The sequence below is a fragment of the Artemia franciscana genome, chromosome 3 (genome assembly GCF_032884065.1).
Source record: "Artemia franciscana chromosome 3, ASM3288406v1, whole genome shotgun sequence".
Taxonomy (NCBI): Eukaryota; Metazoa; Arthropoda; class Branchiopoda; order Anostraca; family Artemiidae; genus Artemia; species Artemia franciscana.
Genome location: NC_088865.1, coordinates 1,340,190 through 1,360,671, shown reverse-complemented (window position 1 = coordinate 1,360,671; position 20,482 = coordinate 1,340,190). Strand labels below are relative to the sequence as shown.

The 20,482-nt window shown below is 33.8% G+C and overlaps 1 protein-coding gene across 1 annotated transcript in view; it reads left to right on the top strand.

The window, feature by feature from the left end:
• Positions 1-20,482, top strand: part of LOC136024727 (glutamic acid-rich protein-like) — a 133,395-nt gene that overhangs the window by 35,382 nt on the left and 77,531 nt on the right. Inside the window, exon 2 of the mRNA XM_065700156.1 lies at positions 16,198-16,318. Within this exon, the coding sequence (XP_065556228.1) occupies positions 16,198-16,318 (121 nt within the window). The remainder of the gene's footprint in view (positions 1-16,197; positions 16,319-20,482) is intronic.

Here is a 20,482-nt window from a genome sequence, read left to right as displayed (position 1 = left end):
AGACTAAACTCGATGAAGCTTATATATTTAAAACCAGCATTAAAATGCGATTTTTTTGATGTAGCTATTGGTATCAAAATTCCATTTTCTAGGGTTTTGGTTACTATTGAGCCGGGTCGCTCCTTACTACAGTTCGTTACCACGAACTGTTTGATACATTCGAGAAGTGAAGTTTGATGACAATTAGAAATGATGAAAATAGAATGGCTTATTAGTAGAATTGTGAAGGTCATTTCTGGATTATTAAATTGGGAGCTTCGGCATCGGCTGACCGTCTCAAAGACAAAGAAAAGTTCATTATTAACGTGATTCTTTACCTAGTTCATCATTAGTTCATTATCAACGCGATTCTTGAAGACAACGGTGAGTTTGCTTTTACTAGTGATAGAATGTAGTGTCTCACCATGGATGTTCAAATCAAGATTTGGGATTTGCCAAGGGCTGAAGAACAGACAATTATATTTTTGCAGGATAAGGGGTTGTTGTCCAAAATAAAACGCTGCGTCAGTGGACACACCATGACTTTGTACTCTTATGAGAAGCAGGATTTTTGGAAGTGTGTCACTGCGTTCTGGGAACATAGTTACAAGTTGTAATTTTCACAATTTTGCTAATAAAGTATTCTATTTTCATCATATTTTGTTTTTTTCATTAGCATTAAGCAAACTTCGCTTCTCGAGTGTGTTTTATATGATAGAGAAGTACCGACTCAAGAGTAATATCGTCCACTTAAGGACAGAGAGTCTCTTCTCACCTATTTATGTATCAGAGTTTGATCAAAGACAAAAATAAAGATTCCCATCGTTTTGGTTAAAATTTTGCCTTATTTTCAATTTTTATGTCTGTGACGTTTTTTCCAACCAATCACCCGAATTTTTAGGCTAATATCTTAAAGGAAAGCCAATAACTCCACCTTTTTACTTCTTGATTGGTTCTTCTGTGTGAAATCCTAATCCAGTAAAATTAGAAACAAATTTTGAGTTACAAGATTTTTGCAAGTACAGTAGTCCCTTTGCTTGTATGTAGTCTGACATAAAAAACCGAATTTTCAGTACTGTATTTTTGAGAACAGTTACTCCAGAAATTTACGCCCACCCATCAAGCTTAATGTACCTGTTGATTCCCTAAAAAAAAAATTTCTTTGAGTATACATCTTTTATATGCCAAGAATTAGGGTCTGAAAATAAGAGCCATTGAAAACTGTAAATTGCAGCAGTGAGGAAATTTTACATATTGGTACATCTCGTCTCATTCTTTCAGAGTGGTAAGTTGATATTGTTGGACCTTGAAATTGGTTTCCGATTTTGGCTCGCCGTCAAGAAAGATGTTAGGCATAACTTAGTTTTTGACTGGAAATAAAATTCTAGTCTCGCAACACTGCATTTTTTCCAACTCGCTCATCTTGGAGAAGTAGAATTTGCCTTATTATCTTGAATTGGCCCGATGCTCAATTATCTCCAGAAAGGGATTTAATTAACGGAAAAAGTCAATTTTGGTTTCAGCCTTGGTTTTCTTTTTCCTAATTCAAGACATTGGGATCTGAATCGAGAATCTCTGAGAAGTCGTGGGAAAAGGAGACCTTCCTTGATTCTATCTTTTTGAATGTCATAAACCTTTTGTCTTGAGTTTGATAAACACCTAACAAATTTAATGACAACAGTCTAATTTATGTCCGCTTCTAAGTTGAATGCTATAATAACATAGTTCTTACATCATCACATTCAGAGAAACAAAAATTAATTATTAGGTTTTGAAATAGTATTACGTATTTGCCCGTCACTGTAATTAAAGTTTTGGATAAATAATGTCTTATTGCCCATAATATAAACTCTTTTTTGCTAACGGGCCCTTGCTGCCCCCCCCCTGGTTGCTAAGAAGTCAACCTTAAGAAATGTCCTTCATCTCTCGTAGGTGTAACTTTAGGCTATGCATTGATTTGGTTACTTGCTTACTTACAGACGAACTCACACACACATACTAGCTACATTATGTATGATGTTATAGATTCCATATCCTATGAGTTGTTGTTCTTCCTCGGCGTGGTAATACAAATCCACTAGTCGTACCCTCTTCATGTTTTACATAGACAAATGTCCACATTAACCTTCTCTAATCCAGTTAGCTGTCCATCTGACAACCTCCCGCGTTTCCCCTTCCTTCCATATCCTCGTAGTCGTTCCCCCCCTCCCTCAGCTTGCTAATATAGATCCATTAATCGAACCTTCTTCACATATTACTTAGACAAAGGTCTACATTACCCTTCACTAATCCAGTTAGCTGCCCATCTGACAATCTTCTGCAATTTTTGAAGAACTCTATCCTTGAATGTTTAAATTCCACCTTGTTTGTTGTGCTTTTGTTGATAAAAATACGATCGATCTTTTCCTTTTAGCCTATTACATAGGCACTAAACTGTAAATTTCCTGTCAAATTCAATAGGCTGTCCGTCCAATTTACTCCCCCTGTTCTTTTGTCTAGTGATGTGAAAGTTCTTTCTTTTGTCACCTTCATAGTTCAAAGAGACTTCGTAAATATGGGATTAAATTGATGACATTTCCTTCAAGATGTTCGAAGGTTGTTCTTAGAGACTATTAGAAAACAGAAGAGGCGGTCATTTTTGAAGTTGATTTAATGAACTTCTGATGAGGCTTCAGATGCTGGATGACATTTCAAGAAGTTGGCAATTTAGGTAATAGAAATATGATTGAATTTTTCCTATTACTCTGGTATGAAGGTGCTAAACTACTAATTTTCTGTCAAATTCAGTTGGGAATCAGTCCGGTATGCTTTCCTTGCCATTTTATCAAGTGATGTGAAAGTGTTTCTTTTGTGAACATCATAGTTCAAAGAGACTTCGTAGATATGGAATTAAATTGGTGACATTTCCTTCAAGATGCTTGAAGGGTGTTCTTAGAGAATATTAGAAAACAGAAAAGGCTGTCCGTTCTGAAGTTGATTTAATGAATTTCTGATGAAGCTTCGGATGCTGGATGACATTTTAAAAAGTTGACAATTTAGGTAATAGAAATATGATTGAATTTTTCCTATTACTCTGGTATGAAGTTGGGAATCAGTCCGGTATACTTTCCTTGTCATTTTATCAAATGATGGGAAAGTGTTTCTTTTTGTCACCTTCGTAATTCAGAGCCTTTCCTTCTGAAAGCTTTTGAAGGCCCATCAATGAGAAAATTAAGAGAGAGAGGGAGTGATTACTTTCGAAGTTGATTTTCATGAAGTTCTAACGAGGGTTCTGATTTTGGCTGCCGGAAGTGGTAGGTTTTGGCAAATTTGGTAATTATTTAGGCAATAGAAATACCATGTATTTCTTCCTGTGAATCTTTTTTAGCAATTTCGGCAATTTCTTTGAGCGCAAAAATAGCTTCAATATTATCACGGCAGAAAGCTATTTACTTCTTGTCAAATTCAATACCCTACCCGAGCTTTTTACTCTCTTTGTTGTTTTATACACTGACGTCATAACTATTATCTTGTCACCTTCGTAATTCAGAGAGACTTCATAGTTATGGAAGTAAATTGGTATTCTTTTCTTCTAAGAGCTTTGAAGGTTATATTGAAGAAAACTATTTACTTCTTGGCGAATTCTATAGCCAGTCCTCCAAATTACTCTCCTTGTTATTTTATTTAATGTTAAAACTGTTATTTTGTCAGCTTCATAATTCGGAGGGACTTCATAGTTATGGATTAAAATTGATGTCCTTTCCTTCTAAGAGCTTTGAAGGAAAATGTCATTACAAAAAGTACTGACTGGAAAAAACACTAGAAGATTAAAAATTTATGCATAAATAAGCTCATATTAAAGTAATATTTCATATTCATATTTTCTTTATCCAGCTTTAAATACTACTACTACTAGCAACTCACCACAGTACCAAGCCGCCTGAGCCAAATGCAGCAAAACACGCTCTTTCTCCACATTAACATATTCTAAATTCTCCTCTTTATCCCCTCTCAAGAAGTTTCAGTTTCCTTTGAATGCTACTTTACGACCTCTTACATCCTATTCTGGGACGATCGGTTCCTCCTTTGGCCCTAGGCTACAGAAATGAAGTGTGTGAAGCAACAGATGGTATCTTAGGGAGGAAAGTGGAAAGAAAGGAGAAAGAAAGAAAGGAAAAAGAGAAAAGAAAGAAAGGAAAAAGAAAAAAGAGCAAGAAAGGAGGAAATGCAGCTTGATATGGAACTATAAAATCAAATTTCTTTTCGTCATTTTTCTTTGTTTTCGAGAATAGGCACGATAGAGGCAATTATTTTGGAACAGAAGAAGATAAAAAAAAGGAAAAAAAGATAATTAAAGATAAAAGTGAAACTCTACGTTAGTACACACGTATAGTCCAAGAAAAGTAAAGTGCTGGACACGGAGTGTTTTCTTTTGGCCCGCACTATTAACACAAAGTCATTTATTAGGTTTTGCCATGACTGGGCAAACAAAATGCAATTTAATCCGTATAACCTTCCGAATGAATAATTTTTTACGGTTTAATATTAAGATTATTCTCTTGATGAGAACCAAATTTAAAGTAAAACACCCGTTGAGAAATAGGTGTAGCCTACATATACGAAGTTTCATATACAAAGTTTAAATTGATGTCCTTTCCTTCTAAGAGCTTTGAAGGTCCTTTTGCGATAACATTAATGTATAGAAGAAATGAACCCTTTTGAAGTTGATTTTGAATTTCTATTGAAGTTTCTGAATCTGGCTGCCAGAAATGGTAGGTTTTGGCAATTTTGATAATTATTTTGGTAACAGAAATATTATCTAATTCTTCCTGTTAATCTTTTTTGCAATTTTCACTATTGTTTTGTTAGCAAAAATGGCCCGGATCTTTTCACGGCAGGAACACGGAAGAAAAAAACTTACAACAAGATACGGCCAATATAACTAAAATGAAAAAAAAAGGGAATTTTTATATTTTTGTAATAAAATTCTAAAAAAAATTATAATTTGATTTCCATTGTCTTGCGAAAAGATCCCCTATTATTCTTCTTGTTTTTGAGTTTTGTTATGGAAAGGCAGTGTGGTGGTCTTCGTCGCTATTCAATAGCTTGTCCTCCAATTTACTCTCCTTGTTATTTTATTTAATGTCAAAACTGTTATTTGTCAGCTTCGTAACTCATAGAGACTTTATAGTTATGGAATGAAATTGGTGTCCTTTCCTTCTAAGAGCTTTGAAGGTCCTTATGCGATAACATTAAGATATAGATGAAATGATCCCTTTTGAAGTTGAATTTGAGTTTCTATTGAATTTTCTGAATCTGGCTGCCAGAAATGGTAGGTTTTGGTAATTATTTTGGTAACAGAAATATCATCTATTTCTTCCTCTTAATCTTTTTGGCAATTTATTTTCACAATTGTTTTGGTAGCAAAATAGCCTCGATCTTTTCACGGCAGAAAACTATTTATTTCTTATCATATTCAATAGCCTGTCCTCCAATTCACTCTCCTTGTTATTTTATTTAATATCCAAACTGTTGTTTAGTCAGCTTCATAATTCAGAGAGACTTTATAGTTATGGAATTAAATTGATGTCCTTTCCTTCTAAGAGCTTTGAAGGTTCTTCTAAAGGAACATAAGAAAATAGAGGAAGTGATCACTTTTGAAGTTGATTTTAATGAATTTCTAATAAGGCTTTTGATGCTGGGCTATAAAAGCTAAAAATGAATGTTGACTTCATTCAAAGCTATTTGCATAAAAGAACATGTCATGCGCTGAAGTTGGTCTGATGGAAAGTAAAGGTTACCTATCTGAAGGGTTCGTTTTGTAAATATAACTTTCGGGAACATTGGCTATTATTCATCAAAAAGGAGGGTGTCATTGGAGGACAGACTTCATTTTCAATTTCCATTGAATAACAGTGTGTGATTGAAGAATCTTTTAGCGCATACAACAATTTCTTGCTCCCTGTCAGGATTGCCGAATGGCGAGGAGAGGTGGGGCAATTGCCAGATTATTTTTTTTTGTATTTTCATTGGAAAAACTAAAATTGCTCCCTCCATAGATTTTTATAAAATAGTAGCATCATTAAAAAAATATGTACTTGCCCTTCCTCCCTGTATTTTTGAGAATAATCGCTTCTGAATGTGACTAGTTAACAGTGTAATAATTTATGTTTGTTTTAAGTTTTAATGTTGCTGCTTACTTTCAGTTGAAAAACGTATTCTTTTTTAATTTAATTGACACAAGGACAACTGTTGGTGGTAGTAAAAAAGTAGACCATTGTTAAGGAAATCCGTTGAAAAGTGTACGAACACAGCATAAGGTTGTCAGTTTGGTTTTGGCCTAAGTCTGAATACGGCTAGTCAAAAGCTTTTGTATGGAAATCCATTTTTACTCAGAAGTGACGTAAAGCACCAAAGCAACATATTGCTTACAACTATTTTCATGTTTTTCTATAAATTTTGTAATTATTTATTGTTTATGGCAAAATATTAATAATTTTGTCTACTTCAACTATAAGGGACTATTGTCTTGCAATTCAAAATTTTTTTTTTTTGAAAAATCATTTTAAGTTTGTCCTTTTCAATATTTGGGTCGTAATTTCTCTTCTCTTTTATTTAATGTGAGTATCCTCTTCTGGAGGACGCCCAAGCTCGTTATTTGTGCTTTGAGAAATAATTTTGCAATTTTTTTGTCGTATTTTTTTAAAAACTATATTGCAAAAATATTTTTTTTTTAGGTTTCGTTGCTTGCACAAATTATAAACCATCACTTTTCGCTGACAATTTAGTTCACAATCTCGAACCTTTTATCTCCAGTCTTATCTTAAAATGACTAATAATTGGTTTTCTACGCCGAAAAGGCTTTAGAAAGGCACCTTTCCAACTTTGTCTAATTCTTCTTCATCGTATGTAAATAGCAGTATTTTTGATTTTTGATGAGTCATCTAGATTTTTCTTGCTTTTTCTTTTCTTCAAAAAACACTTTGACAAAAAAAATAATTGAGAAAAATATTTTGACATTATTGGTAGCTGTTGACTTCTTGATCGCCAGCCAGTGTTGATGCTGCTAAGCTGAAAGACTGGTTTGTGATTTCGAGAAATCACACATTCGGAATGTGTTCATAATTGTTCTTCTTCTTTTTCAAAAATAAGAATGAATTATCTTTACTTCACTAGAAAAGAAATCTGCAATCTCTGAAGAAGAATTAAGATGGACTGGAAAAGCCGTCATATGTTATTAACCTTCTCCCTTCCTGAGCTCCCACTTATGATTAAATACAATTGTAATGTTTTTTCAGGTACTTGTATGATATACCCCCTACCTAATATTCTTTTCATATATTTCTCTGATGCTCAATCCTAATGAAACACACCAAAGTGAGATAAGATATACTACTTTAGATACAAATGTTGGCTTTATATTTGCACATTAGGGGTTGGGGGTAAAGTATAGCAGGTCTGCATGGCTAATGTGTTAGGTACAATTATTTTGGATATTATCTAGTAAGAATTGTTTTCTAACTTCACACTGTCAAAATACTTTACCCCCACCCTTTAATGTGTTTAAATTAGTTTTTTTTCGTTTTGAGTTCGACTTGGTAATTTATAGTAATTCTTGCTCATTTTGGGTTGCATTGATGCAAGAGTTGATGCGGTATTTGATGGAATACCACTACAGCTTCTATCTGAAAGAATCAGGTAGCTCCAATTGGGTGAACTAAAAGTCCCATCGCCATTTTCATTTTTTAGAAGAAACATCTCATTAAAATTCCAATTGCCATTTTCTTATATAATTTGTTGGAAGTCCTATTTTATCTTCATTCTTTTAATTTTGTCCTATTTAAGAAATCCAAAATTTGGTTAGTCACTAAAACAAGCTGTTAAAGCATTAACTACAGCCTCTGGTGAAGTTATTTCATTACCTGAACAGTTACTTCAGTGGCGCTTTAGCTTCGCAGTTTAGTTAATTTTCTAGTATTTTACTAAGTGCTAATTTTCTAAGTATTTGCTTCCAGTCTTCCTTTGAGATTATCTTGCAGGCAGAAAAATATAACCAAGAACACCCTACGGTGATCATTGACAGTGTGGAACACCTTCCGACAAAAAGTGATCCTCAGAAGCCCACCGAAGGCCGTAGGATTTTTTTTAGGAGAGAGTTTATTTTTATAGGGGGGGGGGGGGTACAGAAATAAATTAAAAACGCATCAAAAATCTATTAATATGATTTTTTGCATCAGCTTTACTTTTGGTTATTGTTATTCTTATTAGTTGGCTTGTTCATCCAATGGTGCTTATAAATTATTTACGATCTCGTAGACCAAGATATTTAAGTTTATATAAAAAGTCTTTATTCATACAAAGCCATTGCGAGAAGCAGACACTGTTATATGATTCAATATATATGTTAGACACTCCATAAAAATTCATGGAAGTCACTTTAATTCATTGATAAAATGAATTATATACATCAAATTTATATATCAACAACACGTTGACAGCTAGGTCATTTTGAAAATACATCTAAAGGCGGACGGTTCTAATTTTTTACGTTTTTAAGAGTCGGACAAATATTTTGGGGGAGGGAGGATGGGAGTTCAAACCCCAAATCCCCTGTATATAGCCTTGAACCCATCCTTTAAGTACCAAAGACAGTAAAAATGAAATACGATGGTTTGAATTGGTGAAATGGAAGCTTACACCAACATTTATATTTCTTTTTAATATTTAGGAAAATTGGGAATTTAGTTTTTATTGAAAAAGACCTTCATATGCAGTTTTTGGTAGTAGTGGGTGCCAAATTAAAGAAAAAAGCTTAGGTGGAAAATTAAATAAAAAAAAATAAAAACGCATGGTTGCCAAATAGCTTAAGAAAGTGTAGCTTACTTTGAGCGTGTAGTTGTCTTCTGGAATCAACAAATTGCTGGTGAATGAATAATTTTTACGTTTTATAGCTCAACGTGGTAACACTGACGAAATTGTTTTACCGCGTTAAAAACTTCAAAAGAAAAACAACCAAAAGACCAACTTGGAAAATACCGGTTTTCAGGTATAAATTAGCCTTAAATTGGTTGGGAGTGGGGGGATGAAAATGTTTTTATTTAGATGTTGTTGGTACTGTAAGTCCTTTGAAGTAGATTTCAGCCACTTGACTATAAATATGAATTATTATTAAAGATTAGAATATTAAAGATCTTGAAAGGCAGGATCTGGCCACAAGGAAAAGTCAACGACTAAGCCAATTTCTCCTCAGTTATTGCAATATTCCCTTCAATTTTGTATGGGCATGGGCCTAACATTCTTCTCCCTAATGAAGTCCCTGTTCTCAAGCCCCTGGTTCTCTCCCCATGAGAGCCTTTGTTCTCCCTCTCGATTGCACGACCTCTTCTATTCACAGCTGATACATGCCACTTCCAAAGGTCGACTCATTAGCCACGTCAGATACAGCTAAATCCTAATTGCATCTTTTAGAAATTTCCCAGACTTCTTCCTAAATATCGGTTGTTGACTTTCTAATCTTGTAGAATTTCTGGCAACCGTTGGCATGTAATCACTGTACATTGTTCGCTCTCAGAAGATGTCGTACCTCTAGACGTATTATGTAGTAATCAAGGGTTTGAATGGAAAGGCGGAGAAAGATTGGCAATCTTTTTCGTTTCTAAGAAACCTTGGGGACTAGGATTTATCGGGTTCAGGAGGTACAAATGAAGACTGTTTGACTTTTTAGAACAGATTTTTAAGGCAAATATTAGTCTGATATACAAGATTTAGATTCGGTTTGCAGGGGGTGGGTTCAATACTAATTTTGAGAAGTGGTCAATTTCAGAAAGTGATGACGGTATATAGTGTTTAAATAAGCAAAAATAGTTTATTTTTGTGCAATTTACCCCCTACCTGAGTACAGCCCTGAAATCTTTCAAGGATAACCTTGTATATGAAACAATTTAAAAAGTATAGAGATATTCTTATTTGACAAGCACCGAAAATGAGGGCAGATTCGAGTAATTTCCACCAATAGGTTTAACGGAATTCCAATTTGGCTACCGAATATTTACAAACCTAGCCACCATATTTTATGCTTCTTTCATTTCGGCCAGGGTTCCTGAAAATTTCAGTAGACAATTCAGATCCAGCTGGTGTGAACTAGCCGAAACGAATACGGAGGTTAATTCATTAGAAAAAAATCCGGGTGTATATACATCAAACTTTTAATTTCTTATTTTCGGATAATAAGTGGAATGAAATAAGCACTTCATGTGCAATGCAGCGCTTGAATCCTTTTATACCCTAAATTCAATATTACAAACCCCAAAACTAGAGGAGCAAGCCATGTTCTTTAAAATAGAATTAAGTAGCCCCTTTGTGTAATTACCTATGGAAATATATAAACAATGTATATAAAATATTGATTAGTCCCCCCCACTTGTATTCCAAAAATTTCAGGCCGAGTTTTAACAAAAAATTTATTTATTAACAGATTTTTTCATTTATTTAAATCAGACTTTTCTTAGTTTTTATAGGAAAAGATATGTGAAAAACGCGGATTCAATTTGCTTATACTTACTGCCAACTACACCTTCTATTTTATTTTAATAAAAAGAAAATTTCAAAAATTACAAAACGATTATAAATGCTAGATTATTTATTTGAAATTTTGTGCCCCTAAATCTTCTGCACCCAGGGCAAGTTCCCCCTATGTCCCCTCTAAAACCACCTCTGTTTCACCTGAAGTCTTATTGGAAACATCAAAAACAAGAAAAATAATAGGGAATTCTTTTCACAAGACAGTGGAAATCTAATTTGAAGGAACATTTTAGCCCTATGTCCAAGGGCCGTCCTCAGCAAAACATAAATGTATAGAAGAAGAAAAACTTACAACAGCATACGACCAATATTACTAAAATGATTTTTTTTTTTTAAACAGTTTCTTCTTGTTTTTGATATTTGTGATGGAAAGGTAGTATGGTCTTTATCGATATTTAAGTCTTATTTGGATTTTTTATTAGGTTTGTTTTTGTGTTGCAGGGATAATTATCCAATAATAGCAATGAGCAGGCCACGGAATTAATTACTGCACATTAATTAATTTAATTACTGCAAAATAATTGCTGCACATCAATCATTTCTACACATTACATCTTTCGAAATATGTAACGTGGTTATCATCGGCTTGAATAAAAAGGGTAAAAGAGAATAGGGCTGTTTAAAGTCATAACAATTAGTAATTATTATTGACCATTACATTGCCCATAACAATTGCCCATTAGGTCCAAGGAAGGTCCCCGCTGGCCTTCTAATTATAAGTTATAAGGTTGGATGAGCTTTATTTGAAATAAGTGAAATTAAAGAAGTTGAATTGTATTACCCTTTTCATCTATTTCGGAAGGTATGCTGGTACTTATGGGTTATATAATAGACACTCGGGAAGTGAATTTTGATTAATACTAATGAAATGAAACAAAATATGATGAATATATAATAGTTTAGAAACAAATTTGGGCTATATATTTGAACATTAGGGGGGAGGGGTGGTTAAGCATAGCATATATTAAATGCGTAAACTAACCATTGCTGTATTTAAATATATGCTATGCTTTACCCCCATCCCACTAAAATGCAAATATATAGCCCAAACTTGGGCGTGGGTAAAGCATAGCATATATGAAATGATATTTTGAAATTGACCTTTTCGGTTCCGGTTCATTAGGTTTATGCAACATATTGGGTGGAAAGAGGTTATAGCTCTTAGGTAAAGTGATATTTACTTTATTTGACCTCAGTAAATTATCATAAATTGAATTCAATCCAAATTCACCTGTATATCTGTTTATGGAATTATTCTTGAATGATTTTTTTTTTTATTTCGACCGTTTCTCTGAAGATTTGCTTTAAACCTTGGTCCCTAGAAATGAAAGAAACTTTTTCAAACAAAATAAAATGATTTGGATAATTATTTCTTGGGACCAAGGTTTAAAGCAAATTATCCAACAAATGAAACTTGTTTCTAGAAGTTACTTTTACCAGTTTTGTCTGTCATTAATGTTCAGGCAAAATATTCATCTGTTGTATTCGACGAAAATAGTAAATAACTGATTAAATAGTTTACTATTAACAAAGAATAATTAATAATTGAGTTTTCTATTTGGAGGTATTATGGGCTAAACTTGGGGAAATCCCTCCATATCATTCATGTTTGCTGCTATATTGCAAGTATGGTTTAGAAAAGTAATTTCAAGCCAAGAAAAAATTTATTTACTGTAGCCTACTTTCTTGTTTTCTAGCATCTGATATTCACAAGTTCATCCTTACCTCCGTGCTAAGGGAATAATATTGATTCAAGCAATAATTCTATAAATTCCGCAGGAGTTAAACACTCAAAGAAAATAATCAAATGATGAAACCCAGGGGTGTCGCTTTGGGATGGGGGGGGTAGTTGCCCCCAATAATTTGAAAGAAAAAAATATTGTACAGTCCATGCCCCTTGACTATCCGGATATGACCCCTCTTGTCCCCACCAATAAAAATGCTGGAGATTTGCCCTTAAACAGTTGAAACGAGGTTATTCAGAAGCAATTAAAGGTGATATGGTACCTTTTTTTATTAAATAGAATAGAACTTTTCAAGTTCAGGAACGGAAATCCCTAAAAATGTTCTAGCTTATATGCAAGGAAAACGCTAAAAATCGTTTGCTGTGATTGACAAGCTCATTGACAAAAAAGACCTGAAATTCCACCGTGTTTGCAGTCAAATTTCACAGTCAAACCACAAATTCTTCACTGCTCTCGATAATGGCTAGTCTTCTGGGACAATTTGCTAATGGGCCCTTTGTCTTAGTGACAGTTAGCCGACACTGAAGCTCACAAAATGATTTTTAAGGTAACACATCACCTGAAAAAAGAGGTGGACATTCGACGATGAATGGAAGGGATCAAAGGAGTGTTGGTGTGACAGATAGAAAGGTTTAAGTATTGTAAGCAGCTTTTTCGTAATGTGAATGCCGATTGGATACGAGTGGAATACGTGGATCATTCCCCAAAAAAAGGACATTATGTCGTTGAATATATTATATAATCGAGTAGCCCTCCAATGAGGTGGATCCTCTTAGATAAACCTTAGAAATCATACTCAGGAGACGGGAGATGGGTAATGACGTTTGGCAGATCTGTCATTCAGAATGGTGCTAATGCCAATTTAAATCTGTCTAAAAGCGGCCTTTCACCACCGACTGTAAAACCTAGTGAATAAGTTATACAGTCAATTAGCCCTTCGATGAAATCGATATCTAAAACCAAACTTGGAAATCATTTGCAACAGACGGAAGGTGGGTGCTGAATTTTGGCAGAACAATCGTCTAAAACAGTGCTTAATGTTAATTTAGATCTTTCTAGAAGGAAAATTTAACCTTTGGGAAATGATCTAATTTGAATTTCTTAAGTCTTTCCGTGGGGTTATGCAAAGTGAAATGTTGAAAGGGTCTATGCTTCTAGAAGTCTGACTGATTCAATTTCCATATTCTTTGCATGAGATAAGACTATTTAGAGCACGGTTGCATTTCCATCTCTTTCGCAGCGGCTTTCGTAACTGGTGATAAAACTTAAAATTGACAGAGTACTGGAATAGTAAAGCAACTGTGAAACATTTGTCCAGGGTGAAGATGAGACTGCAAAATTTTTCTAGGGGAGGCTAATGTTAAGAAAAAGTACCCCCCACCCCTTGAATCTTATATTAATTTTGAATTCTAGGCAGGGATTGTCCTCTTACATTTTGTTGTGTTGTCTTTGTTAGAACATGATCTGTTAAGAAGCAAGAATTTTTTAAGCTCTTCACGTAGATCACCAAGAAAGATTTTAATTACAAAAAAGTTATACATGAATGCTAGGAGATAGTTGACTCCAATCTTAATATCTCGTATATCAATTTTCGGACATCATTCCTAGGACATAAAATGATATCACAAAAATCATCGTTAAAAGTTGCAAGTCGCAAGTATCACAAAAGTCGCAAGTAGTCATTGTCGAATTCGCTAGTAGTCACAATTGCATGTAGTCACAAGTAGTTGTAGTCACTGGTAGTCTCAGTTGCATATAATTGCAGCCAAAGTCGACTGCGACTATCATTTCCTGAAAGTACCCACAGTACAAGCTATAACCCCCCCCCAAAAAAAAATCAGGTTGTTCTATTAGAAGCAGACAATTGTGTGACTAGTCCGCACAAAGCAAATATTAATTCATAATAGGCTATCTCAATAATCTATCAGCGGCCATAATTTCTATAGCTTTTAATTTACAGTTGTAATTCTTTGAAAAATTGAACCCAGCTGAGTTTTCAGTTAAGTGCTAGTTTTTAAATTTTTATAGATGTTGGAAAATAGCACGAGTCAGTTTGTTTTGGCTGGTTTCGCTGATACAGTATGTCTTATGTAATTCGCGGAGCGATAGTTTTTTTTCATTTCAAGTTTTAACTTGGCTTTTTACTTCCGGAAGAAAAGCTTTGCTTGATTTGTTTTTCATTTAAACACAGTAAGCTCTACTAAAAGATCTTTGTTTAACTCAAGTTTTATTTCTTGACATCCCTTATTGCAAGAATTTGCACATAATAAATTTAACTATTTTTGTAAAAATAGGATCAAGTAAATGACATCTTATTCATCAAATAGTTTTTTCACTGTGTGTTTTTTTTAGATTTCACTCACAATGGGGAGTAAAAGATGGAGGATAGTAAACCTCCGGTTAAGGATGTTAAACCAAAAATCAAAAACTGCGAGAATTAAAGTTTTGATGTTTTTCAGTTATTCAGTTTTTGATGATTGTCGATGCCAAATTAAAAAGAAATAGAATTGGGTGAATAATCAGTAAAAAACATATGGCACCAATAGCTTAAGAAATATTTGCTTTCCTTTGAAATTGCTGTTGTGTTAATGACTTGACGGATTGTTATTGTTCGAACTTGTATAGGCAAAAGCACTGTCAAATTTAAACATTTATTTCTAGTTATTTACTTTCATGCTTCAACGTGGTAACACTGACGAAAATGTGATGCTATCTTAGAGTGAGTTCCCGGTAGAAGTTTTAATCTAATAATATTTGCTTCAAATATAATAGCAAATTAACTGCGAACCTGGAACGGTTTATTAACTAATACCTTAGGCATTATGGTGATCATTAAAATATGAGTAATTTTAATGAGTAAAAAAAAATGTGTGTTAATACCTTAATACTAATTAATTCTCATAATATTGATCACTTCCCTCTTCAATTCCCAATTTGATGATGATTGTGAAAACGTTAATGCATTAGTTAGTTTTATTCACACAAGTTTTATCCGAAAATAATTTTTGTTGTTTTAGTAGTTAACTCATCTCACCAAGAATACAAAATTGAATTTTTATTAGATATTATTAACTTTTCGTCGAACCTAGAACATACTTTTTGTAACTTCATAATTTTGAAACAACCAAAAGAAAAAGCATAGGACACCATGACTTTCATGTATGAATATACCTAATATGGGTCCGGAGGAGGGAATCTTTAATTTGATGTCCTTGGTGCTTAAGAACAATTCATATAATCAGAATTAATGTATATTAAAAGAGGAGTCAAATTTCACTTGTAGAGCCAGACTTACGTCTACCCAAGGCCGTATTCAGGGGGGTTGGGGGTTTGACTCGCAAAAAGGTAACAAAATCAGCATAAACAAATTTCGATGCGTTTATTTAATTTTTTGTACCCTCCCCACACACCAAAAAAATCATTTTGTGAAACTCACCCCCACCCACACCCGAAAAAAATCTTGGATACGGCCCTGTGTCTACCCAATGAATTATAGATTCGAATAGGTAAACATTTGGTTTCAATTTCGGATCCAAGTAGTTAAAGTCCTTTCTACAGCGAAAAAATTGCAAAAATAATAAACATAAATAAATAAAAAACTTCCTCTGTATGCGGTGGTGAAAATTTACTGCCTGTTTTTTGTTTTAAATAGGTATTAAAATGCCAACCAAAAATAAGATACCTACCTTTCCTTGGGTATGAAAGTTTTCTAGAAAGATCAGATAATGTCACGTTCAATCACGCATCCCATCCCAAAACGGAGATCAGCACCGCCGGTACGGACTGTAAAGTCTAATGCCGTATCCTTTACCTTACCTACCTTTTTACCCCCTGAGGATGTTGCAGGTCTTGTTGTTGCAATGAGTTACTAGTGCTAGAAGTGGTAGTAGTATATATATTTTTGCTCTTGCAGAAGAGGTCATCGAAGAACATTTTTGAAGAAGAGGGACTAGTTCAGCACCGCGAAGACAAAGTAAGACTTACCGAATTAAACGAAGTGTTCCATGGACCCAAATATGCTAGCCCAAGTAAAGGTACGTTTCTTATTTTTAGATTTGATTATTTTATTATTTTAAATTATTTGGCAACAGTGTCGTGAGCTCCGCGGCATTTTAGAACAAGGTCAAGTTTTTAACCAAATTCATCATTTTGTATTTTATTTTTAAAAGACTTACCGAATTAAACAAAGTGTTCCATGGACCCAAATATGCTAGCCCAAGTAAATGTACGTTTATTATTTTTAGATTTTTTTTTGTTTGTTTTGTAATGTGTACATTTGTACTCTATCTTTTATATATTACAGTATTTTCGTTCTAATTTAGTTTTAATTTGATGGGTTACTAGCTTAGTTTTTATGGAATGGCCCTCCTTTTTGAAATCTTCTTATCTCCTTCTTAAATTCAACTTTGTGTTCATTTTTGATTACAATATCAAACACACACAAAATCTTCAGAAACTGGACACTAAAATTATTTTAGTGAATACTGATCAAAAATTATTTTTCCGATTGGAGGAATTGGTCGTTCCCCCAAAGTCCACATTCATGGACATTACTAGTTGTAAATTTGTGAAACCAATTTCTTATTGACTTTCTATAGGTCTAGCTCACAGAGTCGATACATCTAGTTTTCTACATTAATTAACCTTAAGATTAATTGGAAACCAAAAAAAAAAAAAAAAAAAAAAAAAAAAAAAAAAAAAAAAAAAAAAAAAAAAAAAAGAACGAAAGTTAAATACTTCAAAATTTCCGGCGTAATAACCAAATTTAATAAACAAATTTGCAAAAGTTGTTCACATCAAATATAAGTATTGACAAAATAGAATATATAATTCCAGTACTTCAAGTAAAAAGCCATGAGGTTGCAAAATATGTAATTTTGGTTGCTCCTGTCATACCCAGGAACAAAACGTATTCTAATCCCCCCATGGGTTATATCAATATGGGCTTAAAAATCTCCTTCTATTAGCTAAAAAAATGTTATTTAAATTAACATAAAATTCTGGTTCAAATACACATTATGCGAATTTATTTCACTGTCAGACAATTATGTAAAAGTGGGTGGAGGAGGTCCCATTTTTGGTCTATTACCAATAAATACCTAGCTAATGTTACTATCTTACTTTTTATTTTATGCTATATCCACTATTATATTTAACTACCGGACTGATTTCTCTAGTCTTATAACGAGAATAGAAATTAGCATGTAATTATGGCCTATTTTCCAGAATATTTAATTATGGCCTGTTTTCCAGAGGAAATACTTATTGTCAACTCTGAGAGTTTGAGATTACATGAAATAGAGAATGAAAGAATAAAAGAACAAAAGAGTAAATAAAGAGTAAAAAAGAATAAAGAATAAAAGAGAATGAAAGAATAAATAGAGAATGAATGAAATAGAGAATGAAAGAATAAATAGAGAATGAATGAAATAGAGAATGAAAGAATAAAAGACTAAAAGAGTAAATAAAGAGTAAAAAAGAATAAAGAATAAAAGAGAATGAAAAAATAAATAGAGAATGAATGAAATAGAGAATGAAGAGAATGAAATACATGAGAGTTTGAGTGACAAACATGAAATAGCTGGCCTGAGTTGGAAAGTGAAACGAATCTTTTGAATGGGTTTAACTATCTGGCTGGGCCGTATCGAGGTTTCTTTTTCTTGGGGGGGGGTAAAGGGTTTTTGACGGGGGAGTAAAAAAAATAAATAAATAACACATTAAAATTCGTTTATATTCATTTTTGTTACGTTTTTACATGTCGAACAAACATTCCCAGGGGTCCAAACCCTTTATCCCCCCTTGTATATGGTCTTGCTATCTGGTCCTATTTTAGTGGCAAAATTACCAAATTACTCATGGAAAGGCTGGAGATATTTTTTCTGCGCATTCTGGTCGGTAACTCCTTCGAGTAAATAAATTTACCATATTAAAGTAAAACCCTATAATTTAGTTACATTTTGTGCTTCTTGTAAAAAAACAAACAAAAAAAAACAAACTTTGCTTTAACTCTGTTTTAAAATTCTGAAAATTTGGATGCACCCTTTAGGGTGTGTTCCGGGTGGCAAAGCGTAGTAACTTTACCAGTAGTTAATACTTGTTCAACAGAAGCTACTTGTACTTAAGGTCAATCTCCTAGGTTGAAAGCTAATTCTATTAAGATAGCATTGAAATACGTACCGAGATTTCCTCCTTTCTCATTGGCTTAATTGCTCTCTTGAGGGTTGTACCAGAATATTTAAACTCTGTTGATTTAATTGAGATATTACGACCGGATTTAAAGGGAATTTAAATTTTTCACATGTCTAATTGGTAACAGCTGACCATTGGAATTTGGTTGGTTACAAGTCAGATAACAGTTTAGCATTTGAATTTTCACAATGGGCAGAAAAAAAACGAGAACAAATAAGGGACAGGAAAACCTGAGACATTGGTAAGTTCTATCTCAACGTTATAGTAGAATATATTACTTTTATTCATTTACAAGTAACATTTTCAAACAGTTCGTGGTAACAAACTGCAGTAAGGAGCTACCAGGCTCACTAGTAACCAAAACTCTAAAAACCGAAGTTTTGGTACAAACAGTTACATCAAAAGAATTGCATTTTAATGCTGATTTTAAATATATAAGTTTCATCAAGTTTAGTCTTACCGGTCAAAGGTTACGAGCCTGAGAAACTGCGCCTTATTTTAGAAAACAGGCGGAAATACCCTCTAAAAGTCACAGAATCTTAACAAAATCACACCATCAGAGTCTGCGTATCCGAGAACCCTGCTGTAGAAGTTTCAAGCCCCTATCATAAAAAAGGTGGAATTTTGTATTTTTGCCAGAAGACAGAAAACGGGTGCGTATTTTTTAGTTTTGTTGTTGTTCTTTTTTCCTCAGGGGTGATCGTATCGACCTAGGTGTCCTAGTATGTCACAAGAGGGTTCATTCTAACGTAAATTAAAAGTTCTAGTGTACTTTTTAAGTGCCCAAAAAATTGGAGGGCACCGAGGCCCCCTCCAACGCACATTTTTCTCCAAGGTCACCGGATCAAAATTTTTAGATAGCCATTCTGTTTAACTTAGTCAAAAACCTAAAAACTATGTCTTTGTGGATGACTAAATCCACCACAGTTCCCGGTGGAGGGGTGGCAACTTATAAACTTTGACCATTGTTTACACATAGTAGTTGTTAATTATGAAGTGTACAGACGTTTTCAGGGGGACTTTTTTGTGTTGGGGTTAGGGTTGGTCGGGGGGGGGGGGCAGGTTACGTGGGAGGATCTTTCCATGGAACAATTTTTCATAAGGGAAGAGAATTTCCATGAAGGGGTCGCAGGACTTTCTAGCATCATTTTAAAAAAGACAATGAGATTTTTTTTTACTGGAAGTAATGATAAACATTAAAACTTAGAAACGAACATAAAATATTACTTATATAAGGGGGTTCGTCTCTTCCACAATACTTTGCTCTTTACGCTAAAGTATTTTTAGTAACTCTAACTAGTTATTCTACGGCCTTTGTGATTCAAGGGTCATTCTGAAAGATTTGGGACAAAATTCAAGCTTTAGTGTAAGAACGAGGGATTGACGAGGGGGCAAACCCCCTCATATACGTAATATAAATACACAAATATATAAGTTCGTTACATAAGTTAATTCGTAAGGTAGCTATGTTTGTTACTAACCAAAACGTTTGCAAAAAAAATAAAACAAATCTAGTTGTCTTTTTAAGTAGCCAAAAATTGGGAGGTAACTAGGCCTCCTCTCCCATCCCCCTTTTTTTTAGCAAAATCGTCCGATCAAAACTATGAGAAAGCCATTTAGCTTGTAATTAACATAAAAATTGCTTCTCCAGACTAAACATCCATATGATATATGGGTAGATTATTGCAAAATATATCGTGCGAAGAATACTTTCCGGCAGAATATGCTTCAATCTTTTGACGATGCCAACTCCACGTGCAACTTTGGTGGAGATAATGCCGATATGATGCTTCTACGATAGATTAGAAGCATTATGGAAACCGAGGTACCGCAGTGATATAACTTGTAAAATAGGCTTTTCATCAAATAGAACTTTACTACTTACATCAACAGAATCACCCACTCTAAAGAATGTCAGTAAAAAATTTTCTTTACATTCACACACAGCAAACTTACACTTGTAAACATCTCTAATCTTTTGAGAGTAATACGAGCTTTTGCTATCAAAT